Here is a 15239-nt window from a genome sequence, read left to right as displayed (position 1 = left end):
CAAACCAACCCATCCCATAATGTCTGTCACAATACCCAATCACTACTGCATTTCAAAAATCTACAAACGGAATTCTTCTTATGCATAGAAAAGTTTTCTTCAGTGAAACATTAACAAGATTTGATTATTAACTCAAAATGGACCATTTTGAATTCAAATCTGCATTTGTGAAGCTCAGATTTCAAAAATTGTTGCATGGGAATGCAGTAGAGTTCCAGGTTTTTACTATCTATTTGATATTAGTGATCATTAAGGTAACAACCTCACTGATTGCTTTTAAGCTTTCCATGGTTGCACATTGTATGATTTCTACTACCTTACTGCCAGCAGCAAGTAGATTGACTCCTCCAGACAAACAGCACATCATCCTTTCTCTTTTCTACAACCATTTTTAGTCACAAATGTGCCTCTTAGGCATGCTCAGCTGAGGGAGACCAGTGCCTGATGCTGCAGCCAGGGCACTGCTCTTTCCTTCTGTAACCAAAGGGATATTTTTATTTTCTCCATTTACTTCTGCCTCGATATACCATTAATTCATTACTGAGAAAAAAAAATATTCACAGGAAAAGAGGAATGAAAATTGCTGATACTCTTAAGTTACCAGACACTTGGATTCAACAAGTTAAGGATAGCACTGTAGGAAGGAAATTAAATATATGCTCCAAAATTATTTTAGTATGAGATTTGTGCTTTATTCACCACCACGCTGCTTTTATTGTGCCAATTCATTAACTGTTAATTTTTAACCAGAATCTATATATATTTACCCCTTGTTTGCTTCTCGGCACAGTTAGTCAAAAATACTTTGTTTCCCACCTTCACAGAAAGTTTTAACTTATTCCACAAAACTCCCACTGATTTCAATCCAAGTGTTCACGGAGTAAATTACTATACAGAACTAGTGAAACAGAACTTTTTACATTAGCTTATGCATTTAGTTTTAAAAGGAAATAAAATTAAATAGAGGTATATCCTGCACTTCTTAGTACTAAACATATATTCCTCCAAAATTTATAAAAATTAGATTAAATTAATTCACTGGAAATATTTTAAGTAATTTTGGTACCAAAACCATATTCATACTCAGTTCTTTATTTTATGAAGTAATATTACTGGGAAGATATTTCTCAAAACTACAGCTGTACCAGTGATGAAATATTTTCTTAATGAGTATGTCTTTTCTTACTCCTAAAAGTGCTCTTACACAAGCAGGGTCTATAAATCCGAATCTATGATTCAGTACAGATTTGTCCTGGGACTGATAACAAGATTCAGCAGAAAAGTTCTGTAACCGGAGCTGAAGGTTTCAATTGAACATAATTACAACCTTTAGTGAAAGATAAAATTTACCAGGAGACCATCCAGTAATTAAGACATGAAAAAAGACTATAAGGAAAAGGTACAGTTTCCAGAATCCCATTCTAAGAATAAATATAAAACTCTGTAGAACTGAACATCATATCTGACATATTAAAATACATTACATTTCCTTAAATAACATTCTCCTATTTCTCAAATAAATAAAACAGGAAACATATGAACTAATTTTCAAACAAATTTATACTCATCCCATGAAAATTATGCCATCCAAATGTTAAATATTTAGTATAAGTTTCCAAGATCTACTGAGAAGACAACAAAGAGAAACATGGCAGTGTTGAAAAAGCCCACTCTACAGTTTGCACACCTTCAGGATATTACTCATCTCTTTTCACCTTCACTCTTTGTGTTCTGGACAAGTTACGTATGAAAATACTTTTTTTGGTAGTTTTACTTTTTTTTTTTCATGTTCTTAATTTAAATTTTGATCAGTTTTCCTTTGGAGTTGGTGAGATGGGTTGCCCTCTGAAGATACCTCTCTCACTCAATTGCTTGCCTGCATGGCTTAGGTAAAATGTTTAAATTTGGGTAAGCCACTAAATTGTAGCTAATCTGACTCACTGACCGGTGCAATAGTTTCTTTATTAAGATTTTAAATCCTAAAGTAGACCAAATTATCAATATTCAATGCTTGGTTAAGTAAATGCTAAAAGAAACAGTTAAGAAACAGTTATTGGCCACATATCACAATACTTTTAGAAATCATTTTCAGGAAGTTGAGCTAACAGTACAGAGAGATCTGTAGGATGATAAACAATGGGTTGAGTGAAACTCAACCACTTAGCTGAAGGGATGCAGTCTGCAAAATGTATAGTTACAAATATAGTAATTTATGTAGACTAGTGCAAAAAAGAGGTAAGTGAAGCAAAACCCCCAAATTTTCTTTGAAAAGCAATACTATGATTAATATCTATGGAAATGATTAATATCTATCTCAGTATAATTTAATTACTTCATGTAGTGTTTTGTCACTAACAAAATGTTCATATACCACAAAATGGAAGCATGGAATAGTATCTCTCTCTTCAAAATTTCAGTGATACCATTCTTGTAACACTTACATTGCAATGAACATATGAAGTACAAAACTTAGAAGTAAACTACGTAAGTGAATGCAAGATCCCAAAAAAAAGCAAAAATATGGGACCAAAGGTGCTCCAACTAGCTTATCAAAGGGAAGGTCAAAAGTATGTAGGCATTGACAAATGGAAAAAGTACATCTGAGAAATAGCTTAAAATATACTTCATAAAAATTTTGAGGGATGATATTTCATACATAGGGAGTAGAAATAAATTCTTCAAGAGCAATCAGGGAAGTCAGAGATGAAAAGTTAAGGAATATATGAAGATCATCATTAGTGTGATGCCTATATGTGGGAATCTAAAACTGCAACCAAGTTTCTTTTTAAAGTTAACAGAAAGAACCAAGCAGCTCAGAGGACAATTCATCTCATCCTAAACAGAACTCTGAAATTACATTAAATGCATCTGGTCATACCTGTTTCTCTCCTCAGTAGAACAGCAGCAAAAATAATTAGCTCAGACTGAGACATCTAAGCTTTTTACATCCAAAGTTAGGTGAGATGTATCCCAGCATGTATTGCTTTTTGGAGCCAGACTGTCTTCAGGAGTTGCACTGTTATTACCAAAAAACTGATAATCTCTATTTTCCTTTCTCCTGGGGAGGAAACCTTATCCCTTTGCCTGAGAATGAGTGTAGAGGAGAAAGAAAGAGAGAAGTAGCTTAGGGCAATAGTGCATAATCACTAGATTTTTCATTTCAGCTTTCAACTTGAAATTACAGATCTAACTTCCATTTGTGACTGCTATGACTGTACTGAGATTAGCATTTACCATAACACTTTCTACAGCTGGTATCAGTGAAAATATTTATGCACACAGTGAGAGAAGAAAGGTATCTGCCAAAACCTGTGGGTGCCACTAAAAACATTTATTTCAAATCTGTGGGTTTTTTACAGTGCAAAGCACAATGGTATTCTGCTTACAGTTGGAAATACCAGGCAGTTCCATAATACAAAAAAATAAAGTAAAAATAATTTTTGCCCTGTGGTAGTAACTGTCCATAGCCCAAATTAAGCACTATAAATCCAACTGAACATCAGTTATGCCACCTCAACAGTGTGAGAGATCTAGACTTTCTAATGAAGCCCCCTTGTAAGAGACATAGCTGCAAAGTCCAGTCTTAACTTTAAGCTCCCTTTAGATTTTCAATAAACAGATAGAGCGCACATGAAAATAAAATCAAATCAAATCAAACATGTAGAGCTCCCTTAGGCCAAGCTCACAGATAATAAACCAGAGTTTCAAACACTGATGGTAACAATCATTCTTGGGTATGTTATTCCCTTTGGAGATATCATGGGGGGCTACCAGAGCCAGACAACTGAAAACCAGATGGATTGTGAAGACTGTGCCAGGTCTTCTCAATAGAAATTTCTGAATGAGCTGTTCCTTCTCACCAATATTTGGCAGACAGTATTTAGGGGGTTTTTAATTGCCACTGCTACGAACCATAGAAAGGTTTTCTGAAGACGACGGAATGCTGACCTCACTGAAGAAAGACCAGTTTTACCTTAGTTAATGAATAATAGTTGCCATTTTCTGTAATTGTTCCTCCCCTTTACTGTCACAAATGGTCTTACAATAACAATCATAGTGCATAATCTGATGCAAGTGCTCTTAAAGAAATTTCTAGTAAAGGACTGCAGCCTCTGTGGGAGGTAACTGTCAGAATTATCTTAAACCACTACCTGTCTTCCACTACAATAGAAAAGGCCTTTAATCGAAATAATCCTTTTTCAAATGAGCAACTTTTTTTTTCCTCTCTGCAATTCACTCATCTTAAAAAAGCACTATAGCTTTTGTGCATAACTTAATTCATTCTTCAAGACAAGTACAAAATTTGTCACTGACATTTAGCGCCAGCCGTAGGCAATGGATAAAATGAACTAGTTAGCAATTTAACCTGTAAAAAAACAGAGTGGGATGAACAATTTTCTGCCATCAAAGCAAATGGCTAACATTTAGCAAGATTTTATTTTTATTTTTCAGCCCATCCCATCCTCAAGAAGAAAGAAGTCAGGCTAACATTTTTTCTGGGTCCTAAATCTTCCTCTCAGCCTATTTCTTTAATGGTTTAAAGTAAATGACTATCCAGAGGATAATTAGGCACTGTGCTGTCGCATCGTGTCAGGTCACAGCTGGATTTAGTCAGCATTAACCTTTGGGGAGAATTGGAATATCAGTATCATTTAAAATTAAAGACGTGTAAGCAGGCATTTCTGGAGATGTTAGAAAAGTAATTGTCTGTAAATTGTTTGACCTTGAGATTTAATTGCATGCACAACACACATTCTAGCAAGAACCCTGGACTGTGTTCATTCTCTTTCACCTCCGTACCTCTCACTTTGCAGAACCCATTAAGCTACCTGTGGATTTTTCTGTAAAATATTAAAGATTGTTTTATACCAAGAACAAAAGCTTTTAACCAAGAGCTCTTACAAACAAAACTTTTAAACAGCTGTAGTATAGACCTCACCTATTTGAATTTCAGTCTTTTTATAAACTTAGAAATGTTTATATATACAGAGAAAATATTCCTGTTAAACAGCTATGCTTAATTTTTATTCCTTTTTTTTTTTTACTAACAAGTTTGCATATTATGCCTTACTCCCTTTTTTTTCCCCTAATGAGACAGCTTATGCTTTCAAAGTCCCTCAAGCTAGGCAAATCTCTCCACTGCTTCCACTGTTAATAATGAAACTTCATAATTATACAAATCCAAGGTGGCCAATCAGCTTCTCGGGCTGAGCCTTCGGGTACCTCATGCATTATTTATGTGGCACTCAGGCCTGTGAACTCACTTTCTTATATTAGAAGCCTAATTAATATTTAATCACATGTAGAGAGGGCACACAAAGCTGTGCTAGTCCCCAAAAGAATTGCAAGTAAAGCTGTACACAGGTGCTGCTTTGCTTGTATGTGCATGCACGTGTGTGCTGCAGTATGCACACTCAGACACACACACTGATTAGAAACACAGATCAGGAATGATGCACATCTTTGAAGATGCTAACATATGCCAAGAGAAGACAAACATAGTTTTGATCCTGACTGCAAAAAAGCTTTCTCAGGTGATACTGAAAACAGTTGAGGCTCTTCTGGAAGATTTCAGCATAGCAAAACCAATGCCAAGGAAAACCTTCCAGGTTTCTTGGCTCTTTTGTTTCTTTTTCTTCCTACATATCTACAGACATGCCCTATATATTTCTGGGGACAAACTCTCGAGTCACACTGGCTCTGTGTCATCTATTGCAAAGCAGTGGTTACCACAGTCCATGAGAAAAAGTAGTAATACCTGCAAGTACACTGACATTTTGTGTTCATGTCATAGTCGCCTCTTCCAGCACTGAAATGCTGGATAATCCCAGCTGTTATCTTGCATAGTAAAGTTCTTGAAAAAGCCTTATTGAGAATGATGGTGGTGGGGATGATGATGATTTAAGGTGTAGAAGATGATATTTATTACTGGATTTTTTTTAATCTAGAAAACTTTCATGTCTGTTGATGCTGAAATATTTTCATCCTTACTTATTATTGCACTCCGACCTGCAAAATCCTCCTTTACCTGTCACTTCCTTTTGTCTATACACAGACTCTGACAGGTCACACTACATTAGGAAACCTTTTTGATTGGAAGAGCAACCCACATATAGAAAACTCTCTGAGTACACAAGTCAAAGAGTAAGAAAAATATCTATCTTATAATTGTAAATTCCACTTAGCTTAATGCAGTTTAATATTAAACAAAATATTATGTCATATTATACTATTATTTCAATCAACATTTTCAAAGAAACATTCACTTTTCTGAGCTATTACCCTCTCAATACCACTGCAATCTCCCCTCACCACTGTCCAAACTTTCTCTTTAAAATGGCTTTGATTTGTATTTTCACTAACATTGTCTCCCCTTAAACAACAGCAAATGGGACTTATGGACTTTATTCTCCATCATTTGTTATTAAAGCAATAATGTGTCCTTGAAATTAATTGATCTTGTCAATATACAGAATGGCTGTGAAAATTTTTTTTCCAGAGCTGGAAAAACCCAAGAAAACTTTGGTTTGCTGATCAGAACAAGAGAATTATGAAGAAGGAGTGAGAACTCAGGGTGAGATCACTGGTGAGGCCACACGTGGAGTGCTGCAGTTCTGGGCTCCTCAGTACAAGAGAGATGTGGAGCTGCTGGGAAGGGTCACTAAGATGATGGTGGGACTGGGTATTTCTCCTACAAGGAAAGGCTGAAGAGCTTGGACTGTTTAGCCTGGAGGAGAGAAGGTTCAGGGGGAATATGTGAAGTGAGGAAAAGAGGAGATCAGGCTCTTTTCAGTGGTGTCCCATGACAGGACAAGAAGCAGGACAGACATCCTGAACTGAAATGAAACACACACATCCTGAATCACCAAGAAACACTCTTGTCACTGTGATAGTGACCAGGCATGGGTACAGGCCAGTCAGACTGGCTGTGGAATGTCCATTCTTGGAGATATTCAATATCTTACCAGGCAACTGAGCCTATGTGGCTCTGCTTCAGCTGAGGGGTTGGACCAGATGACATCCAGGGATTCCTTCCAACCTCAATCATGCACTAATTATGCAAATTTCGTAAAACTAAATTATTTTTTTTTAAATTGTAAAATTGGTATTTTCTTTCTTTTTCTTTTCTGGTATGTTTTATTTTTATTTTATAATTTCCAAAGACATTTACACATTAAAAAATTAGTATCTGTTTTGCTGGGACATTTCATTTTGAAGAAAACACTGTGCAAATTTCCTTTACCATATTGAATGAAGTGTGCTCCACAAATAAAAAAGTATTGTAATGGTAAAATAACTAAGTACAAAATCATTGCAATGACCGTTCAAATGAAGCAATCCTTTCTTCTCCTTCTAGTCTCACTTCTCTCTTAAAATCTGTGTTCCAAAGCTTAAATTTGTCATTACATCAACTTACAATGTAAAGCAGCCTATTGATGCAGCCCCAAAGCTAAGCTGGATCTCAGTAGTGCAATTTTGTCTCTGGAAACAACTTAAAAAGATGCAGAAAACTATATAACTTCAAAAGCCTGACATCAAATTTCTTAAAATCAAACTGTTCTTAAGAAACCATGAACCTTCCAGAGTAAAATGATAGAAGTAAATAATGTTTCCCTCCATGTAGTTCATACATACATAGAACCCACGTAATATATGCACACACAATGTATTGACATCAGTGTGCTAAACACCTCTGGCAATAATCAAAAAAATAGACATTCATATATTAGCTTACTAATAAGTTTTAAATTAAACCAAAAACATTTATCTTGCCTTTTTTTCTCCTTTCAAGGGAAAAAATAGTGAGGCATAAAATGTAAGACAGAAACCCAGTACTAAGCATCTGGAAAATTAATAGAGTTTTGCAACCATTTTCCAGTGCTACAGTCCCAGAGGTATATGAACTGAGAAGAAACATTTGTTGTAGTTCCAGGGAGAGTTGGAAATTTCATAATTTTATTTAAGATATTTTCATTCAAAAAAAAAATAAAACAGTGGTAACCATGTTTATACTATTTCCTTACAATGACTGGTGTCCAGAATCTGAAATTAATATATATTATGGGAAATGTTCCTTCATTAGCAAGACCTGGCTGAATCACAGTAATTTTAGCTTTTTCATTCATTTTGCTTTTGCGCTGTAGTTACTATTTTAACATCAGACCAGGTAAGATTAAGGACAGAAAGAAAACAGAGGTAAAAAAACTATTTTTACTTTTTTTTTCAAAAGTCATCAAAAAGTGGGTTATTTTGGCAGTAATGTGAAAATATCTTTTCTAATATATTTCCACATTGTGGTTGTTTGCTAAAGGTACCATTATGCTAGCAACTTCAAAGCTTAAACTTGACCTGAGACCTGTCTACTAAACAGGACAATAGAGAGGAAAAAAAAATTAAAAAATTAATCTAATATTACATTCCAGTTTCAATATAGGATTGTTCTATTAACTGTATTCTCTAATGGTCTGGTCAGCCTACCATTAAATTATTCAAATAAAGATGAGGGACCTGATTCTCAGCTGGCACATATCAGTATAGTTTCATTGATTTAAATAGGGCTATACCAATTTACATCTCCTGTGAATCATGCCCATCATTTCAATCAGAACGATTAAATGATTACTTTCCTTGTATATTAGCATAAATTGGTAATAACTAATGAGTGCTCATAATTCTCTGCCTTTTTGTAAGACCTTCTCAAGCACAGGAGCATTCACCTGGTAGAAGGGTGAATACATTAACTGTTACCACATACACAACTGCATAGTGATGCACAGCACAGACAAAACCATGGGAAAGATGTACACTCCTTCTGAATCTACAACTTCCAATGGTCAGAATATTCTAGAAAATTTTCAGCTGAGATTACAAGAACAGATGCTGCCACTTTACACTTGTGCCAAATAATAATGATGCAATAACTGGCTGAACAGGGTATTAAATTTATGTTATAGACAGACTAATGTGACTTTCTTTGAAAGCAAAACATTCTCCAGAAGCAGAATATTTGAGGAAAATATCCTTTCTTTTAACCTTAATAGGATGAACTATTAATTGCCATGCTAAAGAAAACATCAGCTGTAACATTTAGGCTAGATATTAGAAAAAGCTTTCTCACCCAGAGGGCACTTAGGCACTGCAATACTCCCCAGGGAAGTGGTCAGAGCATCAAGTGTCTGGACAATGCTCTCAGGCACATGGTGTGACTCTTGGGACTGTCCTGTGCAGGGCCAGAAGTTGGCCTTAGATGATTTTGGTGTGTCACTTCCAACTTAGGATATTCTATGATTCTATGACCACACATGTAAACAAGTGAAAAACAATGAAAGCTCATTCTGTAATATGTCTTAAAAACCTTGATGGTCTTTTCAAATCATCATGTATTCATCAGCTGTTTTAACAAACAGCACCACCCACGTTATGTTTTTTCCCAGTCACTACTGTGTTAGACTCCAGTGTGAAGTCTCAAAGTGAGGGATTGTTCCTCACTTTGCCAAAAGTGGAACAAGACTTTCTGGATGCTTCACTAGCTTCACAGGATGACAGAGAGAAGAGAACAGAAGTATCTCTTACAATTCCAGAATTCTCCTCCTTCTAAAAAAGTCCTAGATTTTCTTGCACATCAGTCCAAGGCAAAGGAATTAACTATACTGTTAATCAAAACGTGTAACAAATATCTTCCCCCTGCCCCTCCTCCCCCATTTTAAAATGCTTTGTATATCAACTGCACATGGAGAAATTAAATTTTAGAGTAGTGATTTAAATGTAAGATATTCTTTCTATATAAATAAAAGCAGTAGAGTAGGGGCGGAAATGAGGACAAATGCCCATCCCATAACTACTCTGAGAAAATACAATCCAATAAATGTGTGCTGTAAAACTTGAAAGTGAAATAACCAAAAAAATTGCCCATAGAGTTAGGTCATGTAAATTAACAGTCATTCTTGAATGGGATCTATTAAACCCATATCCAGATCAGCAAGAAGTATTTCCATAGTTTCCTTAGATTTTGTGTATTTTGACTTTTAAAGATACAATAATATTGAAGGGATATATAATAAAATAAAAGTAATAAATACACTGAGAAACATTATGCTATATCTGCTCTGCTTACAGCTTGTAAATATCCAAGGAAGCTTAATAAGGAAAATACAGACTTTGCAAAAAAGAAATTATAATGAAACCACTAAAAACTTCTCTGGACTGGAAAAGGAAATTTGAAAAAAGAAAAAAAGAAGAATCAAAGATAAAGAGCAATTAAAAAAAAAAAAACCAAGATAAAAAGAAAAAATACAGAGAGAAATATGAAACTACCTTTGCTCACAGTCAAAATGTCATTCAGAATTCATGCTTTCATTTCTAAAAAGTATTTGTATTAAACCCATTTTTATTAAGAATGGGGTTTGCTGCCCAGCTTGACTTTATCTTCTGAATACATATATATATATATATATATATATATACAGACATACAATCAATTTTTGACTCATGAACAGAATAATTCATTTGAAATCTTCATTTTTTTTTTTAAATCCAAGACTTACTTGGAGTATCTATACAAGTTTAGGAATATCAAGACCTTGAACTTCATTGCAGGTTTTCCCAGTGTTTCAAGAACAAATTTTTAGATATATTACTCAAACACCATGTACCTTTTATATCACACTTTCCAGAGTTTTGCTGATGAAAAACAAATACCTAATATATCTAGGAAACTTTGTTGAAAAGTAAATTTGTAACATACCTGCATTTATACACATAGATAAGTATATACAGGGGATGTGTGTCCAAACACACACCCATCTATGCATTACATTTATGTGTGTGTATATATATGTATATATTTATATACACACATATGTGTGTATGTATTTACTAAAGTCTTCAAAACTGGTTCAGCAATTAAATAGCAGGCTTTAAGCAAAGACTTGTAGACTTGTGTACAGTCTACACTACAATAGTGATAAAAACAAAGAAATTTGGTTTACTCAAATTTCAACAGTGTAAAAGAATTCTAGCATACATTTGATTCTAATGTATACTTCTGATATATAACTATATTTAATATCTGTTGTCTTCTCTAATCTTTACTAAGTGTATTGCTATCACCTAGAAATGCAAAACTTATCAAAGTAAGCATTTCTGTGCAAAATATTTTGATTATGTTAGAACTGATGAGACTCTCTCACATGCTGGGGGTATCTTCACAGTTTCTAATGAGTGTTTTGATTTACAGAAACTTTAAGTCAGTGGTTTTAAGAGAAATCATAACAGTAAGTTTAAAAAAAACTTCTTCACTACACTGTTTTCATTGGTAAGTTAGAGCTGGTACAGAATGTGAAATGAAGTAGTATTGCAACCAATGTCAAAAGTTTACCACTTTGGATTTCATACACTAAATGTCATTCAAGAGTGTATTCCAGTGTGATACCTAATTGGTAGCCTTTTTCACACTTGCAATTTTCCTACTTTGTTGCCAAGCATCCACATATTAATAAGTAACACCATTTAATGAGAGAAAAAGAAATCTAATGCAACACACTTAACTCATTGCCTTTATCCACTGTATCATAGTAAAAGTGAACTCTGATGCCAAAGGGAAGTTAGGCCCTTAAACTGCAACTCTAAATTGCAGCTAACATGCTGAAGCAAGGGTGTCACAGTTACACGTAATTACCATTTCTACAGGAGTCTGTTTCCTGTGGTGACAGTAGCATATTTAAAAGATAGCATTTTCAGTCTTTGATGTCACTTTTCTCATACAAAACTGTTTTTTCACCAAGAGCCCTATTCAGCAGGCCAACCTTATCCAGTAAAACACTTAAGGATACGTCTAGATCCCATTCAACTTAGGTACATAATTAGGACTTTTATTTCTGAAAAAGAATTGAACTCAAGTATGTGTTTCAAATGCTTTATCATCTGGGAGCCTAAAATAGGAGCCAACCTCCTAACTGCAATACTAATACTCCTGACTACCTATGAATTTTAGTCACAGAAAATTTTATCATATTTTACAGGCTTATTTTTCCAGTAATATTTCAGTATCATCTTGTCTTATCACATAGCACATGCTGTAAGTTTATTAGAAGCCAAAAAAAAGTTTGAAAAAATATTAAGCTTAATCATATTTGAATCTTTAATACTTTACCAGTGCTCCTCATGGCTTAAAGACCATAAGCTTTAAATACCACAGAAGCTTTTTTTTCTACATAGGAAATAAGAATGCTTAGAAAGGTATCTGCTTATAGAACAGGTTGTAAAATGGAAATTCACAGGAGGAAAACCCTTCCTATGTCTCCCACATTTCTCTCTCCATTTTTGTTGTTTGTTACTCATAATCACTGTAATAAAAATCTGTTTTCCTAGACAAATATTACAGAACAAAGAATACAGTGTGACTTCCTCTGTTATACTACCAAATATCTTCCCAAAAACCTAGCTATAAATCGTGCCCTGATTATATAGCTACTGGCGACACATTCCTCTTCTACAAAGTACCTCCGTGCTACTCAAACCCCGAAGAAACCCTTTTTTGCAAACCTTTAAAGGTTTGCAAAAGTGAAGACACCCTTTAAAGAAATACTGTCTAATGCCTCAGTGTTGTTTGCTGGGCTTTTTTTATTAGCATTCTCAATACAACAACTTGTGGGAATTTTAATATTTATACACCAAGGGGAAAACACTGAGAAGGTTGTGTCATTGTCATTCTAAGAGAAAACTGGGTGCAGTTTTTTCCTGGGGGCCCTTCAGTGATTTCCATGCCTAGGGTAGACCATAGTGGCTGTTGAAGCACATGTAATGCACTGCCTCCTTTTCATAAGCTCATTACATTTTCTCTCTTAGGATAATTTCTTACAGCTACAGCACAGAAATGAAAATTTAGAAATGTTTTTTTCCATTTCTCACTGGGCCTCAGACTTCCTGTGTGGATCTTGAACAAATTGTTTTACTTACTCTACCTCTGCTTTTCACATCTGAGAAGTAGAGATAAAAGCAAAAAGAGCACTTCAAGGCTTAATTCATTAAAATTGTCAAAGAACTTTCAGGTCAATGAATGGAGGCTGCAACAGATTAACATATTAAAAGTTTTAATAATTTATTTGTGATCTACTTCAACTGATGCAATATGCTTCTAGACTAGAAGCAATAGGAAAATTTAACACTGGGTCACCGGTATACATGTCAAGTTTTACAGACCAGTAACTGTAAATGAAAGATATTGATGTGTTTCTTCTGTTTGGGCTGTGTCCCAAGGTACTAACACACAGCTCAGGAATAACCTTCTTTCAACAAAAAGTTAAAATAAACGTAGATGTAATATAAATACACACTTCATGTTTATACACACATATGCAGTACATATACAGAAAATATGTGCATTGAGATGCTATTTCAAAGGCAGAAAAACATTTTTCCTTTATTGTGTTACAAGGCCATAATTTCTCAAGCTCAGTGATAAATGCTGTAGAAATCTCTGGAAAAAAATGCTTGTAATTAGCAAATATATGATTTTATGTAAGATGCTTTGTTTAATATATGTCTTCATATTAATGCACTGTGATTAAAAGAAAATAAAACAGCAGAGGAAGAGAAGACATATTTTTATTTTTTAAAATAATAAAATCTCCTTTATTCCAATAGCATTTTTCCTCTGGATTTTTTCCTTTTAAAAATAAAAATTCCATTTTCCTGTCTGAATTCAAAATGATTGACTGAAGCACAATATTAAGTAATAAATAAAACAGTCCCAGTGGCTGAAAGACTCCTGAATAAAGAGAAAATTATTTTTGGATTTTCCTTCTGATCAGATATGAAATATTCTGAAACGCCACCTCTATAATTTGATAAAACGCTTGATATCCCCAAATGAAAATAGGATTCAGCACTTTCATTTTTCTGTCTCTAAAGGAACCTCTAGGTAAACTGATTTTAAAAAAATGAAAATCTCAAGCATAAAGGTGGGAGTAATGAAGCAAGTTTAAATATGCGCTGACCTTTGAAATGAACTGCATTCCATGTTGTTTGGCCAAGAAGCTGGCTGTGTTGCTGTCTCCATCAATTTCCACAGCATAAAAGATGTGGGTTTTGGAGCTACCCTGCTCTCTGGTGGATGTTGATAGGCATCGCCGCAAATACACCAGTGCTGATAGTAACAGCCATATGTTCATTGCTCTGAAATATTAAAAAGAAATCCACAAGGGATAAAAGTGTAAGAATCTTCTTTTGTTGTTGTTGTTGTTGTTTACAGTGAGGATTTACCCAGAGGTGGCTGTATTTTATTTTCCTCTTCTTTGGATAAAAAAAAAAAAAAATGAAGTCCTTTTTAATTTAGTTTCAATATTAAACTTAAAAGATGAAAGCAAAACAAAATATTATTTTGGGAATCTAAGAGGCTTATGCTGTTTGACAGTATGTAAAAGTAAAATGATATTGGGCCATATGATTTTATTCATACAAATTCAAAAATTAAAATATAAACTACTTTGCAGCTTTACTTACATGACTATTTTCTTTTTCCACTCCTGTTTTATTATACAAGTTTAACTAGTTTTATCCAGTGGTTTGCCAATCTCCAGCTGTTCACTAGATCAAATGGCATTCTCTGAAAAATTTCAGTGTTCAATATCAAAATGGAAGATGACCACTTGAATGTATAGCAATTTTAATAACAATGACTAATCTAAATATGTGAATATTTGGTCTAAGTCCTTTTGTAATATATTCCTTGAAGTATCAGTTTAAAATAGAGTCTTATGATCATAAATTGCCTAGAAAAATGAATTACAGAGAAGATGACAAAGTCAAGATTATGTATATGCAAAATACTACAGGTATCTTAATTAGGCAATATGAATATCTGGTTGAAAGTTTATTCTGTACATGCTAACTCTTAGGCACTAGATCCTGGTTTTAAAAAATGGCAGTAGCAAATAAGAAAATCACCCTGAGTAATATGCTGGTGTTGTATCTGTGACAAAACAAACAAAACAACAAGAATATCTTTTAAGTAGATGTGATATTAGGTGTAAACAGTGGTAGAGATCCAATTTACTTTTCCACCTACATTCCCCTTTGTTTAGGTACCTGTTAAGAGCTGTACAACATGAGAATTTAAAAATTAATTTTGAAATGTATGGGACAATATAGCTTTGCAGGTTATGGGTGGCCATGTTAATTTATATTCTTGTAGTGTTTGCAGCACTTCAAGAAGTGTTTGCAGCACTTCTCAAAAGTCC

General features: G+C 34.2%; 1 protein-coding gene across 36 annotated transcripts in view; it reads right to left on the bottom strand.

Annotated features, from left to right (window-relative positions):
* The window catches only part of LOC135296419 (uncharacterized), a 384334-nt gene that overhangs the window by 329055 nt on the left and 40040 nt on the right, over positions 1 to 15239 (bottom strand). For 18 of the 36 annotated variants that reach the window (XR_010358507.1, XR_010358506.1, XR_010358530.1 and 15 more), the window contains one exon: positions 13998 to 14175. The exons of 16 other annotated variants lie outside the window; for them this stretch is intronic. Coding sequence is in view for 11 of the 20 variants with exons in the window: in XM_064412762.1 (XP_064268832.1) it covers positions 13998 to 14175 (178 nt within the window). In the remaining 9 variants the exon portion in view is untranslated. Of the gene's footprint in view, positions 1 to 2878; positions 3085 to 13997; positions 14176 to 15239 lie in introns of all 36 variants that reach the window. 2 more of the 36 variants (XR_010358504.1, XR_010358531.1) reach the window with 1 other exon arrangement.

This window comes from Passer domesticus, chromosome 3, assembly GCF_036417665.1.
Source record: "Passer domesticus isolate bPasDom1 chromosome 3, bPasDom1.hap1, whole genome shotgun sequence".
NCBI classification, from domain to species: domain Eukaryota; kingdom Metazoa; phylum Chordata; class Aves; order Passeriformes; family Passeridae; genus Passer; species Passer domesticus.
This window is presented reverse-complemented; position numbering and strand designations above follow the sequence as displayed.